The sequence below is a fragment of the Desmodus rotundus genome, chromosome 3 (assembly GCF_022682495.2).
Source record: "Desmodus rotundus isolate HL8 chromosome 3, HLdesRot8A.1, whole genome shotgun sequence".
Classification (NCBI taxonomy): domain Eukaryota; kingdom Metazoa; phylum Chordata; class Mammalia; order Chiroptera; family Phyllostomidae; genus Desmodus; species Desmodus rotundus.
In genome coordinates, this window is record NC_071389.1 from 201551672 (window position 1) to 201568641 (window position 16970).

Sequence of the window (16970 nt, forward strand, 5' to 3'; positions counted from 1 at the left end):
CCAGAGTCGTGGCCACTTGAGAAGCGCTTCCTGGATCCTGGCAGCGCCAGTTTCTGGGATAAGTCCTGTTCTTTCACATCTCCAAACCAACTCTTGTTCCTGCAACGGCTGACCCCCTCCCCCGCTTCCACATTCTTACTTCCATTCAGCAAATATTGGGTTGGCAAAAAAGTTTGCTTACTCTTCTCCCTAAAATAAAAGACACAGTGGTCACTTTCACCAACAAGTTTATTGATTTGGGTATGTCAGCTATCTTCTGTCTATTGGCTTCTGGAGGGTAGATGCCAGGAGTGCCCACCTGCGCAAAGCCCCGCCCACCTGAGCAAAGCCCCGCCCACCAGCAGGAGCCTGGCCCAAAGGCCCGGGCATCACTCCCACAAGTCACCGCACTTCGCCGGCTAGCGTGCTAACGTTCGCCAACGGCCAACCACAGACTGCTAACAGTCACAGGGCGCACGCAGGCCCCATTGGCCAATATCGACAGGACTTGGGCACAGGCGTGGGCACTGTGAACCCCATTGGCCAAACCCCACTGGGCGCAGTTGCAGGCACAGAAGGGGCAACCTCATTGGCCAAGGTCAAAGGTCTGCGGGCGCAGGCGTCAGCATGGCAACCTAATTGGCCAAGCTCCACGAAGCACGGCGCAGGCGCAGGCACGATCACCCTATTGGCTGGGAATGGCGGAAGCCACGTGGCCACGTGCAGGAGCCTTGGGCTGCTAGACACGTCGTGGACAAGGTGGCGGCCGGGCCATGCTGCGACTCGCGGCCAAGCTAGTGGCCTTCTTCTGGAGGAAGGCTGATGGGCCAGAGGAGGAGGTCCAGCCGCCGGGGCTCGAGCCCTGGGAAGGTGCGCGTGGGGCAGGGCCGGCTTGCAGTGGGGTCGGGGCAGGCACAGGTGTTGGGGCGGGCCACAGCCCAGGAGCGCTCTCCATTGCATTCTTCTCCCGATGAGAGCTGCAATCAGGCCCTGTTCTCTAACCTCCCCAAGAGGAGCACACCTAGGCCCGTGATCGCTCTCTTTCTCCATTCGGCCCTCTGTGCAGTGCGGGCTTGAAGAGGCAGCTCGAGCTAGGGTTCCACTCCAGGAGGCCAGGGGGGCGGACGTAACCAGCGCTCCCCAGGTGTTGCCTGTGACGGGAAGCAGTGGAGCAGGTGCAGTGAGGACTCAGGACGCTGGCTGCAGCAGTGTTCTTGGCCCTGGGTGGAGAGGGTCACTGAGTCGCCTGGGGATGCCCTGCTCCCAGGCCAGTTTGCTCCCCAGACCCGGAATCGCCTGCATTGCCTGCTTTAGTTATACAGAACCTCCGAACGCTGCTGTTGCAGCTGCGGACTTTGATGATGACGAAAGAAAACATTAATAACAGCTCCCGGATGAGACAGCTCCATCGGCAGTTCACGTTGCACCCCAACCTGCGCCAACCTCTCTGGCTTCCGCACTGCTCCTGGTTCTGTCCCTTGGACGGCTCTTTGGGTCCCCTTTACGGGTGGAGCAGGCACAGCGTGACCAGGGACCCAGCCTGGGTGTGCACGTTGCAGGGGGAGAGCTGGAGTCAGAGCTACAGGCAACCTGCCTCATACACCTGGCTTTCTGAACCCTCCCCAGGAGGGTCCTCCCACCCCCTGGGTGCCCCATACTCCACCTTCCTCCTGGAAGGTGGGCTCGCTCGTGTGGTCAGTGTAGCCTTTCTGTTTGCCCACCTAGGTGACACCAAGCTGAAAACCGTGCGGGGTATGGTGACAAGGTACTGCAGCGATTACGGCATGATCGACGATCTGATCTACTTCTCCAATGAGGCTGTGACTGGCAAGGCTCTTCTGAACGTTGGACAGGAAGTTATTGCCCTTGTGGAAGAAAACAAAGTGTCCAATGGCCTGAAAGCAATCAGGGTGAGGCCCGGGTTGGTTTGGGAAGTTGCTTCACCAGGGGGTTTCACACTGCTGTGCTGTTTGGGTGGCCTCGAGACAGCCTGGCCAGGGGAGGGAGTGGCGTGTTCCGGCCTGGCGTGCATTTGGTATCACGGTGGTCTCTGTTTTAAAAAAATCAGTGGTTGTCACTGTAAATCATTCAGACACCATGGAAATTTATAATTCATAAGTTTGCCTCTCATTTCATACCATGGAGAACGCTTACTGTTTATATAGTCTTCTGGTCTTTGAAAGGTATTATTAAAAATAGTAATTACTGCATTCTTTGTTAATGCAATTAGCAAAGACAGTTGGGCTCTATTACTCAACTTTTTTCATTTAAAAAATAGTATTTTGAGGCAGAAGTCCTGGCTGGTGTGGCTCAGTGGATTGAGTGCTGGACTATGAACCAAAAAATGGTATTTTTGTGCTCCAAATTGTTGGAAATAGAATTGTTATTCTAAGGGCAAGCACATTTGACTTTTCAGTGGTGATCACCTAATTCCCCCCAATAGTGGGGAGCTACACTGCGCTCCCAGGAGCAGGGGGAGAGGCTGCCTGTCCCTTGTGTGGGCGAGGACGCACACGTCCTCCTCTGGGCCCCTGCCAGTCCGATCGCGTCATTTGAGTTTGCACTTCAGTTTCTCAGTAGATCAGCGCTTCACTTTTTTGTAGGAATTATGTTCATGTCCTTTGTCCATATTTTTTCTTGGATCCAACATTTTTAGTTAAAGTTCTATATTAGAGAATTTATAGCTTTTTAAGGAAAATTATTATATGAAAGTGTTACAAATATTTCACCCAAGAATGCCTTTTGGCTTTTGTTTTATAAAGTGTTTTTGTCGTTAAATGTGTCTATCTTCTCATTGTAGCTTCTGGGCTCTGTAGGAAACCTGAGAGGCTTACTGTGCTTCTAACCAGGAGGAAGCACTCAGGTTTCCTCTGATGATTGTTTATTGACATCCACATACTTCATCTGCCTGGAACTTACTGGGTGTGCAGACTGAGAGAAGGAGCCAGTAGCTACCAGTCGTCCCACTGAGTCGTCCACTTTCCCTACCATTTGGAAAGGTCCCTTTATCATGCATCAGAAGTCCGTATCATGCATCAGGGACCCTGCTTGAACCCTGTCCAGTCCGATACCTGCTAGGGCCCCCAGCTAGGTGGTGCCTGTGGGTGGTAGGCAGGCAGGTCTCCCTCCCACGCCGAGTGAGGGGAGCTCTCCTGGCTCTCCCCTCATCCTGACCGATGTCAGAGCCATGTGCTGTCCGCGCGTGGCTCGAGCTCCTGCTGGACAGTGCTGAGTCGGTGGCTCAGTCAGGCTCAGTGCCAGGCGGAGACTCGTCTCCACCCACAGCTGACGTCTGTTCATTTACCAACGTGTCCCTTTGTGTTCTCACGGCTCAGTGCTTTTCTTCCCCTAGGTTCCGAAAATTCGTCGTCGAGTTTATTTCCAAGAATTGTAATGTTTGTGTTTCGTTATCGGTATAATTTTACTTTGTGTTTTCAATTTCTTCTTCCTATATAGGAGAGTTACTGGTTTCGTTACATGACTTGGCAGCTGGCAAACCGACTGAGCTCAGCTACATTTTAAAAATGGTTGAGATGTACTTTGTTACTATTTCGATTAGTAAATACTATCTTAATGCTTAATATCATCTCTCCCAAATTTTAAAGATAATACGCACATTCTAGAATCACATTCAGTACAATAGCTTCCAGTCGTGTGGCTGTTTAAATTTAAATTTATTAAAAGTAAGTACAAATTCGAAATTAATTCTTCAGTTTCACTAAGCGCATTTCGACAGCTAAATGTCGCTGGTGGCTACCTCCCTGGGCAGCACAAACCTCAGATGTTTCTGTCACCGCAGGTCTGCTGGGTCGCTCTGCCCTGGAGCACTACGAAATGAGAAGCAGGCTTCTCCGCATCCCGCCTCCCCCGCCTGTGCCCCCACTGCTCGGCCCCCACTGCCGCTCTGAGCCCTCGAGCGGGGTGCTGGGTCACGGGACGTGCCTTTGGTCCGTCTGCCAACGTTAACTGCACCAGGGCAGGTGTGCGGCAGCCCGTTTGCCCAACCCCCTGGAATTCTTCACTTCTTTTTTACCTAGGTGTCTGATTGTGGCAAAACGCACCTGACATAAAGTTTACCCTCTTAAGCGATTTCCGGGCACACTCCAGTGCACTAAGCGCACTCGCTTTGCTGGACGGACGCCACCACCGTAGTCGTCTTTCTGGCTGGAAACTCCTCTAAGTGATTCACTGCCACCCCCGTCTCGAAGTTTGGCTATTTTGAGTCCCTCACATAGATGGAGCCATATAACGTGTGTCCCTTTGTGTCTGGCTTACTGGACTTGGCATGATATTTTCGAGGTTCGTCGTCCATGTAGGGTGTGAGGACCTTATTCCTCTGTAAGGCTGAGGAAGGCCCCACATGGGCGGCCCTGGTGTTGCTCCAGCCATCCGTTGACGGGCACTTGGGTGGTTTCTGCTCGAGCCCGTTTGCTTTTGCATATGCGCCTTGGAGTGGGCGCAGGGTCACGTGGGAGGTCCGTGCTGAACTTTGGACGACCTGACAGGTTCTCCCCCAGGGGCCGCTGCCTCTTGCGTGCCCCCAGCCATGCACCACGGTCCCAGTGTCTCTGCGTCTCAGCCGGCCTGAGCTGCTTCCCGTGTGTCGGCGGTAGCCGTCCCAGTGGGCAGGAAGCGGTGTCTTCGTGGTTTTCATTCAGTTCTCTGACAATAATGTCGAGCCATTTTTCGCAAGCTTGTGGGTTAGTTCATACTTTTTGGAGAAATGTCTCTTCAAGTCCTTGCCATTTCTTAGCCGGGTTACTTTCTTCCTGAGACACAGAGGCTCTTCATGCATCCCGGATAGGAGCCCTTATCAGACGTGTTGTGGATAGCAGCCCTGTCAGACGTGTGGTTTACAGGTACTTCCTGCCATTCCGAGGGTCGTCTTCTCACGTTTTCTTGACAGCGCCCTTTGCTGCTCCGAAGTTTTAGGTTCTGATGAACTCCACTTCCTCTTTTTTTCATTACTTGTGCTTTTGATGTTACACTAAAAAATTATTCACTAATCCAAGACCATGATGATTTTCACCTACGCTTTTTTCCTGAGAGTCTTACAGTTTTAGCTCTTAAATGTGCGTCTGATCCGTTTTGAGTCACTCTTGGGGTGTGGCACTGGGTGCGGGTTTAACTTTGTTCTTTTGCACGTCGTTCCGGTTCCCCGGCGTCATCCTTGGAGAAGACTCCACAGTGGGGAAGCCCTTTCCACACGGACTGGTCTCAGCACCCCTGCTGGAACCAGTGGGTCGCGTGCGTTGGTTTATTTAATTCTGGACTCTGTCCCCGCCTGTCCTCAGGTCGCCTCGGTGCCACAGTGTTTGACGACCGTGCTTTGTAGCGAGTTCTGAAATCCAGTGGGGAACCTCCAGCTTTGTTCTGCCTTTTCAAGATTATCTTGGCTACTCAAGGTCACTAAGAGTCCTTACGAATTTTAGGATGTGTTTTCTGTTTCTGCAAAATGCCGCTGGGACTTTGATGGGGTTGCACTGAGTTTGTAGATTGCTTAGCACGGTGCTGGCGTCTTCACATGACGCCTTCCCGGCCGTGAGCACGGCATCCCCCTAACCTGGGTCCCCTTTAACGTCTTTCAGCCGCGCTTTGTAATTTCAGCATGCACGTCTCCCCCCTCCTTGGTTAAACTTGTTTCTGAGTAGCTCTGTCTTTGTGATGTTTGTGTGTGCCTCAGATTGGCTTTTTTAATTTCCTTTTTTGATTATCCATTGCAAGTGTACGGAAATCCGGCTGATTTTTGCGTGTCGAATCTGTGTCCTGCAGTTTTGCTGAATTCACTTATTAGCTGTAACAATTTTAATGGAGTGTTCAGTGGTTTCTATCATAAAATCCAGCCGTCTGCAAACAGATCGTTTTACTTCTTCCTTCCCACCAGGTTAGATTCTTCCTTCCCTTCCCTTCGTTGCCTCACTGCTCTGGCTAGAACCTCAGTACTGCTTTGAACAGGAGTGGCAGAAAGAGGTATCCTTGCCTCTCTTCTGATCTTAGAGGAAAAGCTTCCAGTCTTTCACCACTGGCTGTGGCAGTGGCTGCGGGTGTGGCCCGCGTGGCCTTTGTCGTGGTGAGGACGCTCCCTTCCGGTCCGAGTGTGTGGAGCGTTCCATCGTGAAAGCATGCTGAGTTTTGTCAGAGGCCTCTTCTGCGTGACCTGAGATGCCAGTGTGCTTCCCCTGGTTCGGCCAATGTGGCGCATCACACGGATCGATTTTCGTGTGCAGAACCGTCCGTGCGTTCTGGGAAAAGCCCCCCTTGGTTGTGGTGCATAATCCTTTTGATGTCTTGCTGCACTCAGTTTGCTGGTATTTTGTTGAGGGTTTTTGCATCTCTCTTTATAAGGGGGACTAGTCTTCAGTTTACTGTTCCCGTGGTCCCCGTATCTTGGTTTAAGTGGAGGCTTGTTTGTCTCTTAGGTGGAAGCTGTCTCTGATAAATGGGAAGAGGACAGCAAAACCCAGGGAGGGAGCCTGTCAGATTCCAGCCCCCGCGTGCTAATCGGCTGCGTGACCTCGCTGACCAAGGGCTCGGGCTACATCAACCAGACCACGTACTTCTCTCTGCAGAGTGTTTGCGAAGGTAGGCCGGTGGGTGTGCACCTCACAGTTGAAAGTGGGTTTTGTGGCCCTGGCCAAGTGGCTCGGCTGTCTGGAGCACCATCCTGTAAGCACAGGGCCGCAGGTTTGATGCCCGGTCAGGGCACACGCCTGGGTTGCAGGTTTGGTCCTCAGTCCAGGAGCGTGCAGGAGGCGGCCAGTCGATGCCTCTCTCCTTCCCTCTCTCTCTAAAAGCAAGGGAAAAAATGTACTTGGGTAGGGATGAAAAGGTTAATGAAAGCAGGTTTTATGGGGTGGGTTTTTTTCTATGGCTTAGACTCCCAGTCTCACACACACCCTTGAGAGGACAGGGACCGGAGCAGCGTCTCGGGGCGGGGGTGCATGCGGGGCTCCCTGTTAGGCAGATGCTCTGTCACTCGTGGTTGTGCGTGGGGTACGGTCACTTGTTACTGGGTGACTGTTCCTATCACGTCACTGTTGCTACCACAGGTCTATACAGAGGTGCTGCTGTTCTTGAAGTCCCACACCTGTTCTAAAGTGGGACCCGGGGTAACCTGGTAACTTCCCAAAAATACACATCCATGCTTAGTTGCATTTGTTTTAGCTGATCTAGGATTTTTTTTCATGCCTGAAGAAAAAGTGTGTTGGCGCCCTGTATGGAGTTCCCCCACAGACGTCTCTGTGTGCCGCTGTGCATGCCGCCGGCAGTGCAGCGCGGCTGTGGGGGCCCAAGGGCAGCGAGGCCCAGCTCTTCCTCTGCAGGAGAGACAGGCTGGCCCTGTTTGGAACTGGGCAGGGGTTGGCAGAGCTTCTTGGGGAGGTGCTTTCTGAGCTGGCTTCCAGCCTCATGACCTGCAGGCCGCATGCTGGAGGAGCGGGAGTTCTCCCCAGGTGGCTGCTGGGGGCAGGAGGACATCCACTCAGTCCACTTGGCAGCCAGCTGTGTTACTTTTCGTGGACATGAAGGCTGGGACCAACCTTGATGGCTGGCCCTGGGAGTCCCAAAAGTGACGGTGGCTGGTCGGGGTGTTGAGATCTCTGTCCTGTGGGAACTCCCCAATCCTGCAAGGGCTCAGCTGTAGAGGAATCTCTAGGCCCAGTAACCATGCCAACAGCAGCCACGCCCAGGCAGGGACACGGTTCGCACCACGGGTATCACTGGCTGCGCTCAGAAGAGAAAGGTGCCCTGGGGTCGGGCACTGGAACGCAGGTGACGGGACCCCAGCACATGCAGTCCTGTCGTGCTGAGCTGGGAGACGTCCGCACAGCTGCTTGCACTGTGGTCGCGGAGCCTGGTGACCACCCAGAGCGTCCTTGAAGGACAGGACTGAGCAGGACTGTGATGGGCTCTGCAGTGGGTAGTCAGCGGTAGAGCCGGTGGTACGGCCTCACCTCCAGACAGCGGCAGAGCAGACAGCACCTGCCAGGCTCATTCGCGCAGGCAGGGCCGCCTGCTGACCTGCACCCTAAAGTGGGGAAAGGGAGAGCGGGGCCAGATTTTCCACTGACTTCCGGGGGAGTGAGGGCGCTGTTTCCCCCTGGTGCCTGGCTCCAGCCGGGGGCTGCTCAGAGCCCTGGCTCCAGCAGGGTGGCTTTGCAGACTGAGGCTCTTCAGGGAAGAGCCAGGTGGCATGGGGATCCATCCTCCATAAGCCTTCTGGTGACTCAGTGAGGTCCGGCTTAGGTGGGTGGCGGGGGGAGCACCTGAGGTGTCACCGGGGAGCCTGTCAATGCTAAACAGTATGACCGTCTCAGACAGCTGGGGCGGGTGTTTGGGGTCTTGGCCCACACACGATACGCGTGGGAGTTCGCAGCAGCAGCAGGGGGCTCAGTTGTTTTACACGTGAACCTCCAATGAATCCTCCACCGTTGTGGCCAAGGTGGCCACTGTGGAACTGGGGACCAAGCCTGCAGCCGCTTCCTCCTGCCCAGTGCCGTGCTGCTGGAGGCTGCTTGCTCTCTGTCATGCAGCTGCCCTGTGAATCACAGGGTGTTTGGCAGCACCCCGGCTTCTAGGTGCCAACAGCCCCCACCCCACCCCCTGACTATGACAGCAGAGGGCGTCCGCAGATGCTGACATGTGGCCCTGGAGAGCAGCGTGGCCCCGGGTGGGCAGGAACCACTGGCCCAGGTCAGAGCCTAAGCCTGCATGGCAGAGGTCTCGCTCCTCACCCTTCGTGCCCTGAGTATGTGCTGGGCGGCCCTGTAGCACCCACCTGTCCTTAGCTCCCAGCCTGGCTCACAAGTCTGGTTATTTCTGTATTTGCTTTTTTTTTTAATTATAATATATTCATTATGCTATTACAGTTGTCCCAATTTTTGTCTCTTCTCCCCCTCCACCTAGCACCCCCACTCTCTCAGGCAGTCCCCCCACCATTGACCATGTCCACGGGTCACATGTACAAGTTATTTGGCTTCTTCATTTCCATACTGCACTTTACGTCCCCATGGCTGTTCCGAAACTACCTGCTTGTACTTCTTATCCCCTCACCTCCTCACCTGTCCCCCCTCCTGCCTCCCGTCTGGCAGGCATCAAACCCTCCCCGTATCCGTGATCCTGTCTGTTCCTCTTTTCGCTGAGTTTGGTTTTAGACTCAATTATTTGTAAGTACGTATTTATTGCTGTTTTATCGTTCATAGCTCTGATCTTCTTTTTCTTAGATAAGTCCCTTAAACGTTTCATATGGTAATGGTTCGGTGATGGTGAACTCCTTTAGTTTTTCCTTGTCTGGGAAGCTCTTTAGCTGCCCTTCCATTCTAAACGCCATCTTTGCCGGTAGAGCAGCCCGGGCTGCAGGCCCCTGCTCCTCATGACTGAACACTTCTTGCCAGTCCCGTGTAGCCTGCAAGTTTCTGTTGAGAAATCAGCTGACAGTCTTATGGGGACTCCCTTGTGGGTAACTACCTGCTTTTCTCTGGCTGCTTTTAAGATTCCCTCTTCATCTTGAATGGTGGGTAATTTAGTTGTGACGTGTCTGGGCGTGGGCCTCTTTGCATCCATCGTGGTTGGGACTCTCTGTGCTTCCTGGACTTGCACGTCTATTTCCTTCACCAAATTAGGGAAGTTTTCTTTCATTATCTTTTCAAATAGATGTACACTTTCTTGCTCTTTCTCGTCTCCTTCTGGCTCCCCCGTGATGGGAATGTTGGAACGCTTGAAGTTGTCCCAGAGGCTGCTTACACTATCTTCATCTTTTTGGGTTCTCTTTCCTTCGTCTTGTTCTGATTGCTGGTTTTCTGCTTCCTTATGTTCCACATCATCGATTTGATTCTCAGCCTCATCCACTCTGCTGTTGTTTCCCTGTACATTGTTCTTTATTTAATCAGTGTGTCCTTCGTTTCTGGATCTTTTTATGCTGCCGAGGTCCTCCCTAAGCTCCCTGAGCTTCCTTGTAACCAGTTTTGAACTCTGCATCTGATAGATTGCTTATCTCCATTTCATTTAGCCCTTTTTCTGGAGTTTTGATCTGTTTTCTCATTTGGGCCACGTTTCTTTGTCTCCTCGTTTTGCCAGCCTCCCTGTGTTTGTTTCTCTGCATCAGGTAGAGCTGCTTTGACTCCATGTCTTGGTAGCGTGGCCTCATGTGGTAGGTGTCCTGTAGGGCCCAGTGGCACAGCCTCCCCTATCGCCCAAGCTGGGTACTCGAGGTGCGCCCTTCATGTGGGCTGAGCACACCCTCCTCTTGGAGTTGAGCCTTGGTTGCTTTGGCAGGTCAATGGGAGGGATTTACCCAGGCCAGTCAGCTGCGAGGACTGGCCGTGACCACTGACCACCACCCTCCGCCCTCCTCAGAGGATCGGCTGTGCAGGGGCAGGTGGTGGTGCCCCGACGTGGCCTGTAGCTGACCACTGGGTGCAGAGGCCTTGGGGTTTCCCGGGTGGTGCAGGCCAAGGTCAGCCCCCACCTGTGTTTTGCCTGGGGCCACTCTGCCTGAGCTGTAAAGCAACCTGAGATGGCTGCTACTTATGCTGGGCTTGGAGATTCCCAGGTGAAGCCAAGCTGTGAATCTAGCCTGGCTGCTGCTAGTGCCAGGCCTGGGGCCCCTTAGCAAGAGGTATGTGGGGCGGGGGTGCTCACCGAGGCCAGCTGTTTCTTGTTTGGCAGGATTTGGGAAGCTGTGAAGCGTGAGCCAAGACCAGCCACTCATGAGGAGAAGTCTCTGTTAACAGCTAGGGTGAGCCTGTAAGTCGTTGAGGACGGAGTCTCAGGGGATCTCCAGGGTGGGGCATCAGTGTTAGCCAGGCTGATGGAGTCTCAGATGTGGCACCTGCCTGCCAGCCTCGGGGGGGGGGGGGGGGGGCAGGGCTCCGAAGAGGGACAGCGGCCTCTGCTCACCTCTCTGTCTGGGAGACAGCTGTCCCCCAGCTCCAGCCTTGATGCCAGACACTTCAGTGTCTCCCTGTGTGCCACTGGTGCCTTTCAAGCTGCCACCCCGGTGCTGGAGCTCAGAGGAGTGAGTCTGAGTAGGTGAGTCCGTGGTGGGTCCTTTAAGAGGAGCTGCTTGTGACTCCAGAAGTTTCTTCCCCTCACTCAGTCCCCACTGGTTATTGCAGCCAGAAGCTGTGGGGACTCATCTTCCTGGAAATGGAACCCTGGGCTGGAGGGCCTGGTGTGGGCTGGGGACTCCTCACTCCCAAGATATCCCTCCCAAATTTTTATCCACCCTGTGGATGTGGGATCAACTTATTCTGCATCTCCGCCCCTCCTGCCAGTCTGGATGGATGTGGTTTCTCTAATTCCGTAGTTGGCAGACTTCATTCAACTGGGTTTCTGACAGTTCTGAGTGATGGTTGTTCTGTGTTTTAGTTGTAATTTTGCTGTGGTTGTGCAAGGAGGTGGGCCGGGTTTACCTGGGCTGCCATCTTTATTGGAAGTCACTCCTCCTTATTTTCAAACTGAACTGGTCTATGCCCCTGCTCGTGAGAGGAAGAGGAAGTTCCATGGAACCTTTGTGAGGCCTTCTGCGAGGCCCAAAAAACCAGAGCCACAGGTAGTCCAGGGCTTTGCCCTGTGGAACTGGGCAGTCTTCTCGACTGCAGGCCTGCCCTGTGTGAACCACTCGGCCTTGACTTCTGGCTCATGGTTGGGATTAGCACCAGCAAGCAGCAGCTGGTGGGCGAGAGGGGGATGAGGTGGGGTCGGTGCTGCTCTGTGCCCTGTGGTGGCCTCTTCCTCTTCCACAGCCAACCAGGGTGACCAGGCTGCACTCAAACTGGGGCCCAGCTCAGAAGGGAGGACAGGTGTCGGACTTTACTAAAATGAAGTTAGTTTTGAAAATCATTATATTGATTTGTGAACTGATACCGTTACATGAGTGGACCTTTAAAGTAGGACTAATCAGAAACTGTTTGCAAAACGAATTCTTTCTAGGAAATTGAAAAACAACACCTGGGCACATTAAAACCGCCTACTGTTGATCGTTCGGCCCCTCTCCGTGGCACCTGCTGACATGCTTTACCCTCCCAGCTCTCCTGGTGGCCTGTCACTGGCGTCCAGCTGCACGGCGCACTCTGGAGTAGCAGCAGCTGCTCCTCCCCACCCTCGTGTGCCCGGGGAGGCTGTAGTTAAGAGCTAGCAGCCGCGAACGGCACTCGGACGCCATGCGGAGCCTGTCTCGTGTGTCGCACGGCACCCGGGCCCAGTCCTGCTGCTGCTCTGCTGGCCTGGGGGGGCTGGACTGTGGTGCCCCGTGCCCGCCAGCCCTGCCTCCGTGGCCCCAGAAGGGACAGTCACTGTTGCAGGGGTCTCGCTCATGTGTGCTCATCAGCAGCTTCCTGGAGAAACAAACTCAGTGTCCAGTCACACCCTCTGGTTTTTGAGCGTGTTGCTGGCAGACGCATTCACTGCGAAGTAACCCAAGGCTGTAGCTGCGGCAGCTGCACACCCGGGACAGCGTTGCGTGTCACTGACCTTCCCAGCTCCCCTACCCACCCAGCCTGCCAGCGGGGCCTGGCGGCTCCTGGCACCCTGCAGGCTGAGGTACAAGCCCTAGCACAACCACCTGGCATGCCCCGGGGCTGCGGGGCACGGCCAGCTCCCCACCTGAGCTGCATGGGCTTAGCTGCCAGCCCTCACTTCCCTGCGTCCCCAGCACCCTGCTTCCCGAAGGTGGGAGGGGCACTCACACTGCCTGGGCAGAGGTGCAGAGACGGAGCGCCTGGGCTCCTGAAACTGCCCGCCCTCGAGCGCCCACACCTCTGGGCAGTGGGGGGTGGTGACAGGTCTGCCGCTGAGCACAGTTGTTGCTCCGCTGACTGTACTGGGGGACTTGTGATAAAATACCTGGGATGTCTGACTGTACTGGGGGACTTGTGATAAAATACCTGGAATGTCTGGCTGTACTGGGGGACTTGTGACAAAATATCTGGGATGTCTGACTGTACTGGGGGGCTTGTAATAAAATACCTGGAATGTCTGAACCCAGGGAGCTCTGAGACTGTGCCCACCCGCCACGTGGCCCCCTGGCTGTGGACCTGTGTGGCGAGTGGAGTCGGGCCAAGGGGAGGAGGCCATGCAGCGGGGTGGGTCTAGGGGAGACGCAGGTGACAGAGGCGTCTCCACTAGAGCAGGAAGGCCGTGTGCCCTCGCCCCTTCCGAGGGCCAGACGGACGCCGCGGTCGGGACAGACTGGTAACGCTGCTGTCCTGCCTCGGAGGTTTCGAGCCGTGCAAGGGAGACTGGGTGGAGGCCACGTACTGGATCCGGCCGGGCACGTGGAGCAGCGAGGCCGTGCTGGTGAAGCCACTGCGCTACAAGCGTGTGGACAGGGTAGGCGCTGCCCTCACTCGCCCTGCTCTCCTGGGTGCCCTGGGGCCCCCAGAGACTCCCTGCGTGGTGTCCTGGTTACGTCCTAAGTGGGGTGCTTCATGCAGAAGGGCTGGAGTGCTGACTGTGGGCAGTGAGCACAGTGGGTGTGGTCGTGCAGCTGGGACCACAGTGCAGACGGTGGCATGTGCGGGGCCCTGGCTCCCAGGTCTCCACGACTGACGTCATCCTCAGGGCGCTGCTTCTGCTCCAAGAGCAGAGTCCCACTCTGCCAAGGTTCCCCTCCATCATCTGCAGGGGGCCCAGGCGAGGGAAGGCCGCAGTCACCGGGCATTTATTCCAGGGCCAGCGGGGCCTGGCTGGTGGGTGAGGCCATCTGGACACTGCCCGCAGGTCTGCATTTCCAGCCTCTGGGGAAGAAACGGGGTGATCGACGACAGCATCTTTTTCACCCTGGACTCCGTGAAGCTTCCGGAGGGGTATGTGCCGCGCAGGTACGACGTGGTCCACACCGTGGTGGTGGAGAGCAGCCAGTCATGCTACCTGTGGAGGGCCCTGTGCGTGACCCCGGTGACTAGGCGGTAAGGGAACCGGCCGCTGGCTCAGCGGGAAGGGTGGATGGAGGCCTGTGCCGCTGGGAGTGAGAGTTACATCCTCGTGCCAGGGGAGGGGGGGGCAGTGGTGGGAAGGAGGTATCCCCTGCGGGTGTCCGTGGTGATCGAGTCAAAGTCCCCGTCCTGTCCTCAGTCTGCCCTGGGTGGTTTCCCCGTTTGGTGGGTTTGCACCTTGTTCTTTGCCACGTTAGCGTTTTACTCCCTGTGCCTGTGTCCTTCCCACGGCGCCCTAGTGGCCTCCACCTCCACCCACCAGGCCGACAAGGCACTGGGCTCCCCACCAAGGATCACCCTCCTCCACCCACCTCCCCTCAGCTCGCTGCCCGGTGCCCAGTTTCTCGTGTGTCGTCCCCCTGCTCACGAAAACGCAGGCTCATTTCCTGCCATGTAATCGAGCCCCAGAACCTGGGGGTACAGACGGGCCCATCCTGTCCAGCAGCAGCCTCGGGGTCTCTCTTTGTTTGGACTGTCCCAGTCTTTCCCAGCCCCGAACTCCTGCCCCTTGGTCACTTGCTGACTTAGCTCTCAGAGGCACAGGGCCCACCAGGAGGACCAGCACCTGCCGCGTGCAGGGGGTAGGCACGACCAGCTGGCTCCTGGCTGTGGCCAGTTCCTTCCAGGGCAACCGTCCAGGGGGGGCGCTGGTCATCCCTGGACCGGGGACTAACTCCAGGCCTGGCCCAGGGGGCTTCTCCCTCATCTGCCTCAAACAGCCATCCTCACAGGGCGAGGGGAGGCCCCTGCAGTCTAAGCCGGGCCGTGAGCCGGCCTTGAACCCCTGACTCAGGTGTCCCCACCATCCTGCCAGCAGGAGCTTGGGGCTGGGCGGAGGAAGGGACTTGCCAAGTCCAGGGAACTGGATAGATGCCTGTCCAGTGGCATGGGGGTCAGTGAGGGCTACCTGTGTGCCCCCATCCTGGCCATAGAAGTGGGCCTGGCACAGAGAGGGCCACGCTCTGCGGTGTCACCACGGGGCGGCTGCCCCTCTCTGGCGTCGCTAGGGCTGCCATCTCCTTCCTCAGGGTGGCTGCTGTGCTCCTCGCAGCCCCGCAGAGCTGGAGGAGCAGGCTTCCATCTGCACACCCCAGGGGTGGACTCTGCCCTCTTCCGGCAGCTTGTCCTGCGCCTGGCACCTCTGGTGTGGGAGGGGAGGCCGGTGGGAGGGTGGGGGTGCCACAGGACGCAGCCTGCTCGGTGTCCGTGACGCCTCTGGGCCTCTCTGCAGAGACAGCGCCACCGCCGCTGAGGCCGAGGCTCCTGAGGAGGCCTGCGAGGCCCTGTTACTGAAAGACAAAGGCAACATTGAAGTGACGAGAATGACCAACTTTGGAACCGTGAAGGAAGGAGGAAGTAGGAGCATGCTGCTCTGCGTAGAGTGAGTCCTCGGGGCTGCGTCGCAGCTCCCGGCCTGGGGTCAGAGCGACACTGTGGAACCGGGTGCACGTGGCTCGTGGAAACATTGACCGTAGAACTTCCCTTGCACTTGGCTCGGAAAGGTGTCTGCCGTAGCCTTTCCCCAGTCCCTGGGAGGCCCGTGTTTTGTGACAGCTGAGTATGTGAGCATCAGAGGTCCTACCTGCTCGAGCCCAGTTCCCTTTGTGCAGGAATAAAGGAGACATTCCTCAGCACCTGGTCAGCTGCAAACTAGCCGGCTGGGACAGAGCCAGACAGTTCCGGTTCCACATGCTGCGGAGGACCCAGTGCTGCCTGCCGGTGCCTCCTGGAGCTGACCCTGAGAAGGCGGAGGGCAGCGTCCTCCCAGCAGACAGCGGCCGAGATGCCCAAGCCCATCAGGCGCCTGACAGCGGTGTGGGTCACAGCGGCGCCATATCCCCAGGTAGGCGGTGGCTGGCCCAGCCTGAGCCCCAGCCAACTGTGGGCTGGGCTCCTTTTTTGCTGCAAGCTCTTGGGTTCTAGACCTCCTCTGATGCTTTGGGGCTGGGGACAAGGACGGGTGTGTCGGACATGCCGCTCCCTGCAGACGGCTCCAAACTGGGGAAAGGCTGCCTGCGTCAGCTCGCTGTTGTCTTTGGTCTGGCGCCGGGCTCCGCTGGGCACCTGCATCCCCTGGCGCGCCACCTCCCTCAGAAACAACTCACCCTGGGTCTGATCTCACCTTCCAGGGAGCTGTGCCTGTGAAGCAGAAAACGGGGAAAAAGAACAGAGCATCTCACGGAAGCAAGCGGCCGAGCCTGTACCCAGCGGGCTCATCCCTCCCGGCGGAAAAGCCCTGGTTGTGGTCATCTGTGAGGCCAAGTGCGTGGCAGGAGGGTCTGCGGTGGGTCTGTTTTGGGGACACTGACCTGGTAGGTGCCACGTGTGGCCCTTCTGGGTTTGGTGTTCTGAGCAGTGCGTGTAGCTCTTTTGATGGGACAAGCTCATAACAAACCCGCTGGTGGAGGTGGTGGCTGGTGCAAGTTCAACCAGGTGAGGCACGGGCCCCGCCCCTCACCTGACTTGTGAGTGAGGGGACAGGCCGGACACCCTCGGCCTGTGGGCGCCAGGCCCCCTCCTCCGCCTCCTCGCCTGTGTCCAAGCTCCCACCACGGCCTGCTGGTCACCTGTCAGCTGGACACTTGGACTGCAGGCCTCCACCTGCATTTGCTAATTAATTGTGAGTCTTTTTAAAATGCGGATTTTTGAGTCCCTGCCTCGGTCAAGCCCAGCAGCATCCAACCACAGTGACGCTTAAGGCTCCTTCAGCCAGTGGCATGTGAGGCGGCCACCCTGTGACCTCTGAGACACGAGGACAATGTGTGCATGACTGGGGACAGCACTTGGGGACACAGGGTGTCCACAAAGCCCACAGCAGGAGATCGGGCGGGAAGCAGAGTGGCAGTTGGCGATGCCGGTCGAGGCGGGCCCTCTGACGGGAACGGGAACACCGGAGGTGTGCGTCCTCCTGCCGTAGGTTAGCGCGTCCCCGGCACGACTGTTCGAGTGTTGGATTTTGTCGTGGAAAAATGTTCGTTGCTCTTCGCCCTGTAAAAAGCGTGACTGAAAGTGACAGCCCGTGATCTGAGAGCCCTGACCGCCCTCGTGTGCACAGCA

The 16970-nt window shown here is 56.5% G+C and overlaps 1 protein-coding gene across 1 annotated transcript in view; it reads left to right on the forward strand.

The window, feature by feature from the left end:
• Positions 1–723: 723 nt before the first annotated feature.
• MOV10L1 (Mov10 like RNA helicase 1) overlaps positions 724–16970 on the forward strand; it is a 35559-nt gene continuing 19312 nt past the window's right edge. Inside the window, exons 1-8 of the mRNA XM_053919819.1 lie at positions 724–849; positions 1705–1889; positions 6399–6561; positions 13196–13308; positions 13699–13886; positions 15145–15294; positions 15524–15756; positions 16043–16175. Coding sequence (XP_053775794.1) covers positions 753–849; positions 1705–1889; positions 6399–6561; positions 13196–13308; positions 13699–13886; positions 15145–15294; positions 15524–15756; positions 16043–16175 — 1262 coding nt within the window. The 5' untranslated portion in view covers positions 724–752. The remainder of the gene's footprint in view (positions 850–1704; positions 1890–6398; positions 6562–13195; positions 13309–13698; positions 13887–15144; positions 15295–15523; positions 15757–16042; positions 16176–16970) is intronic.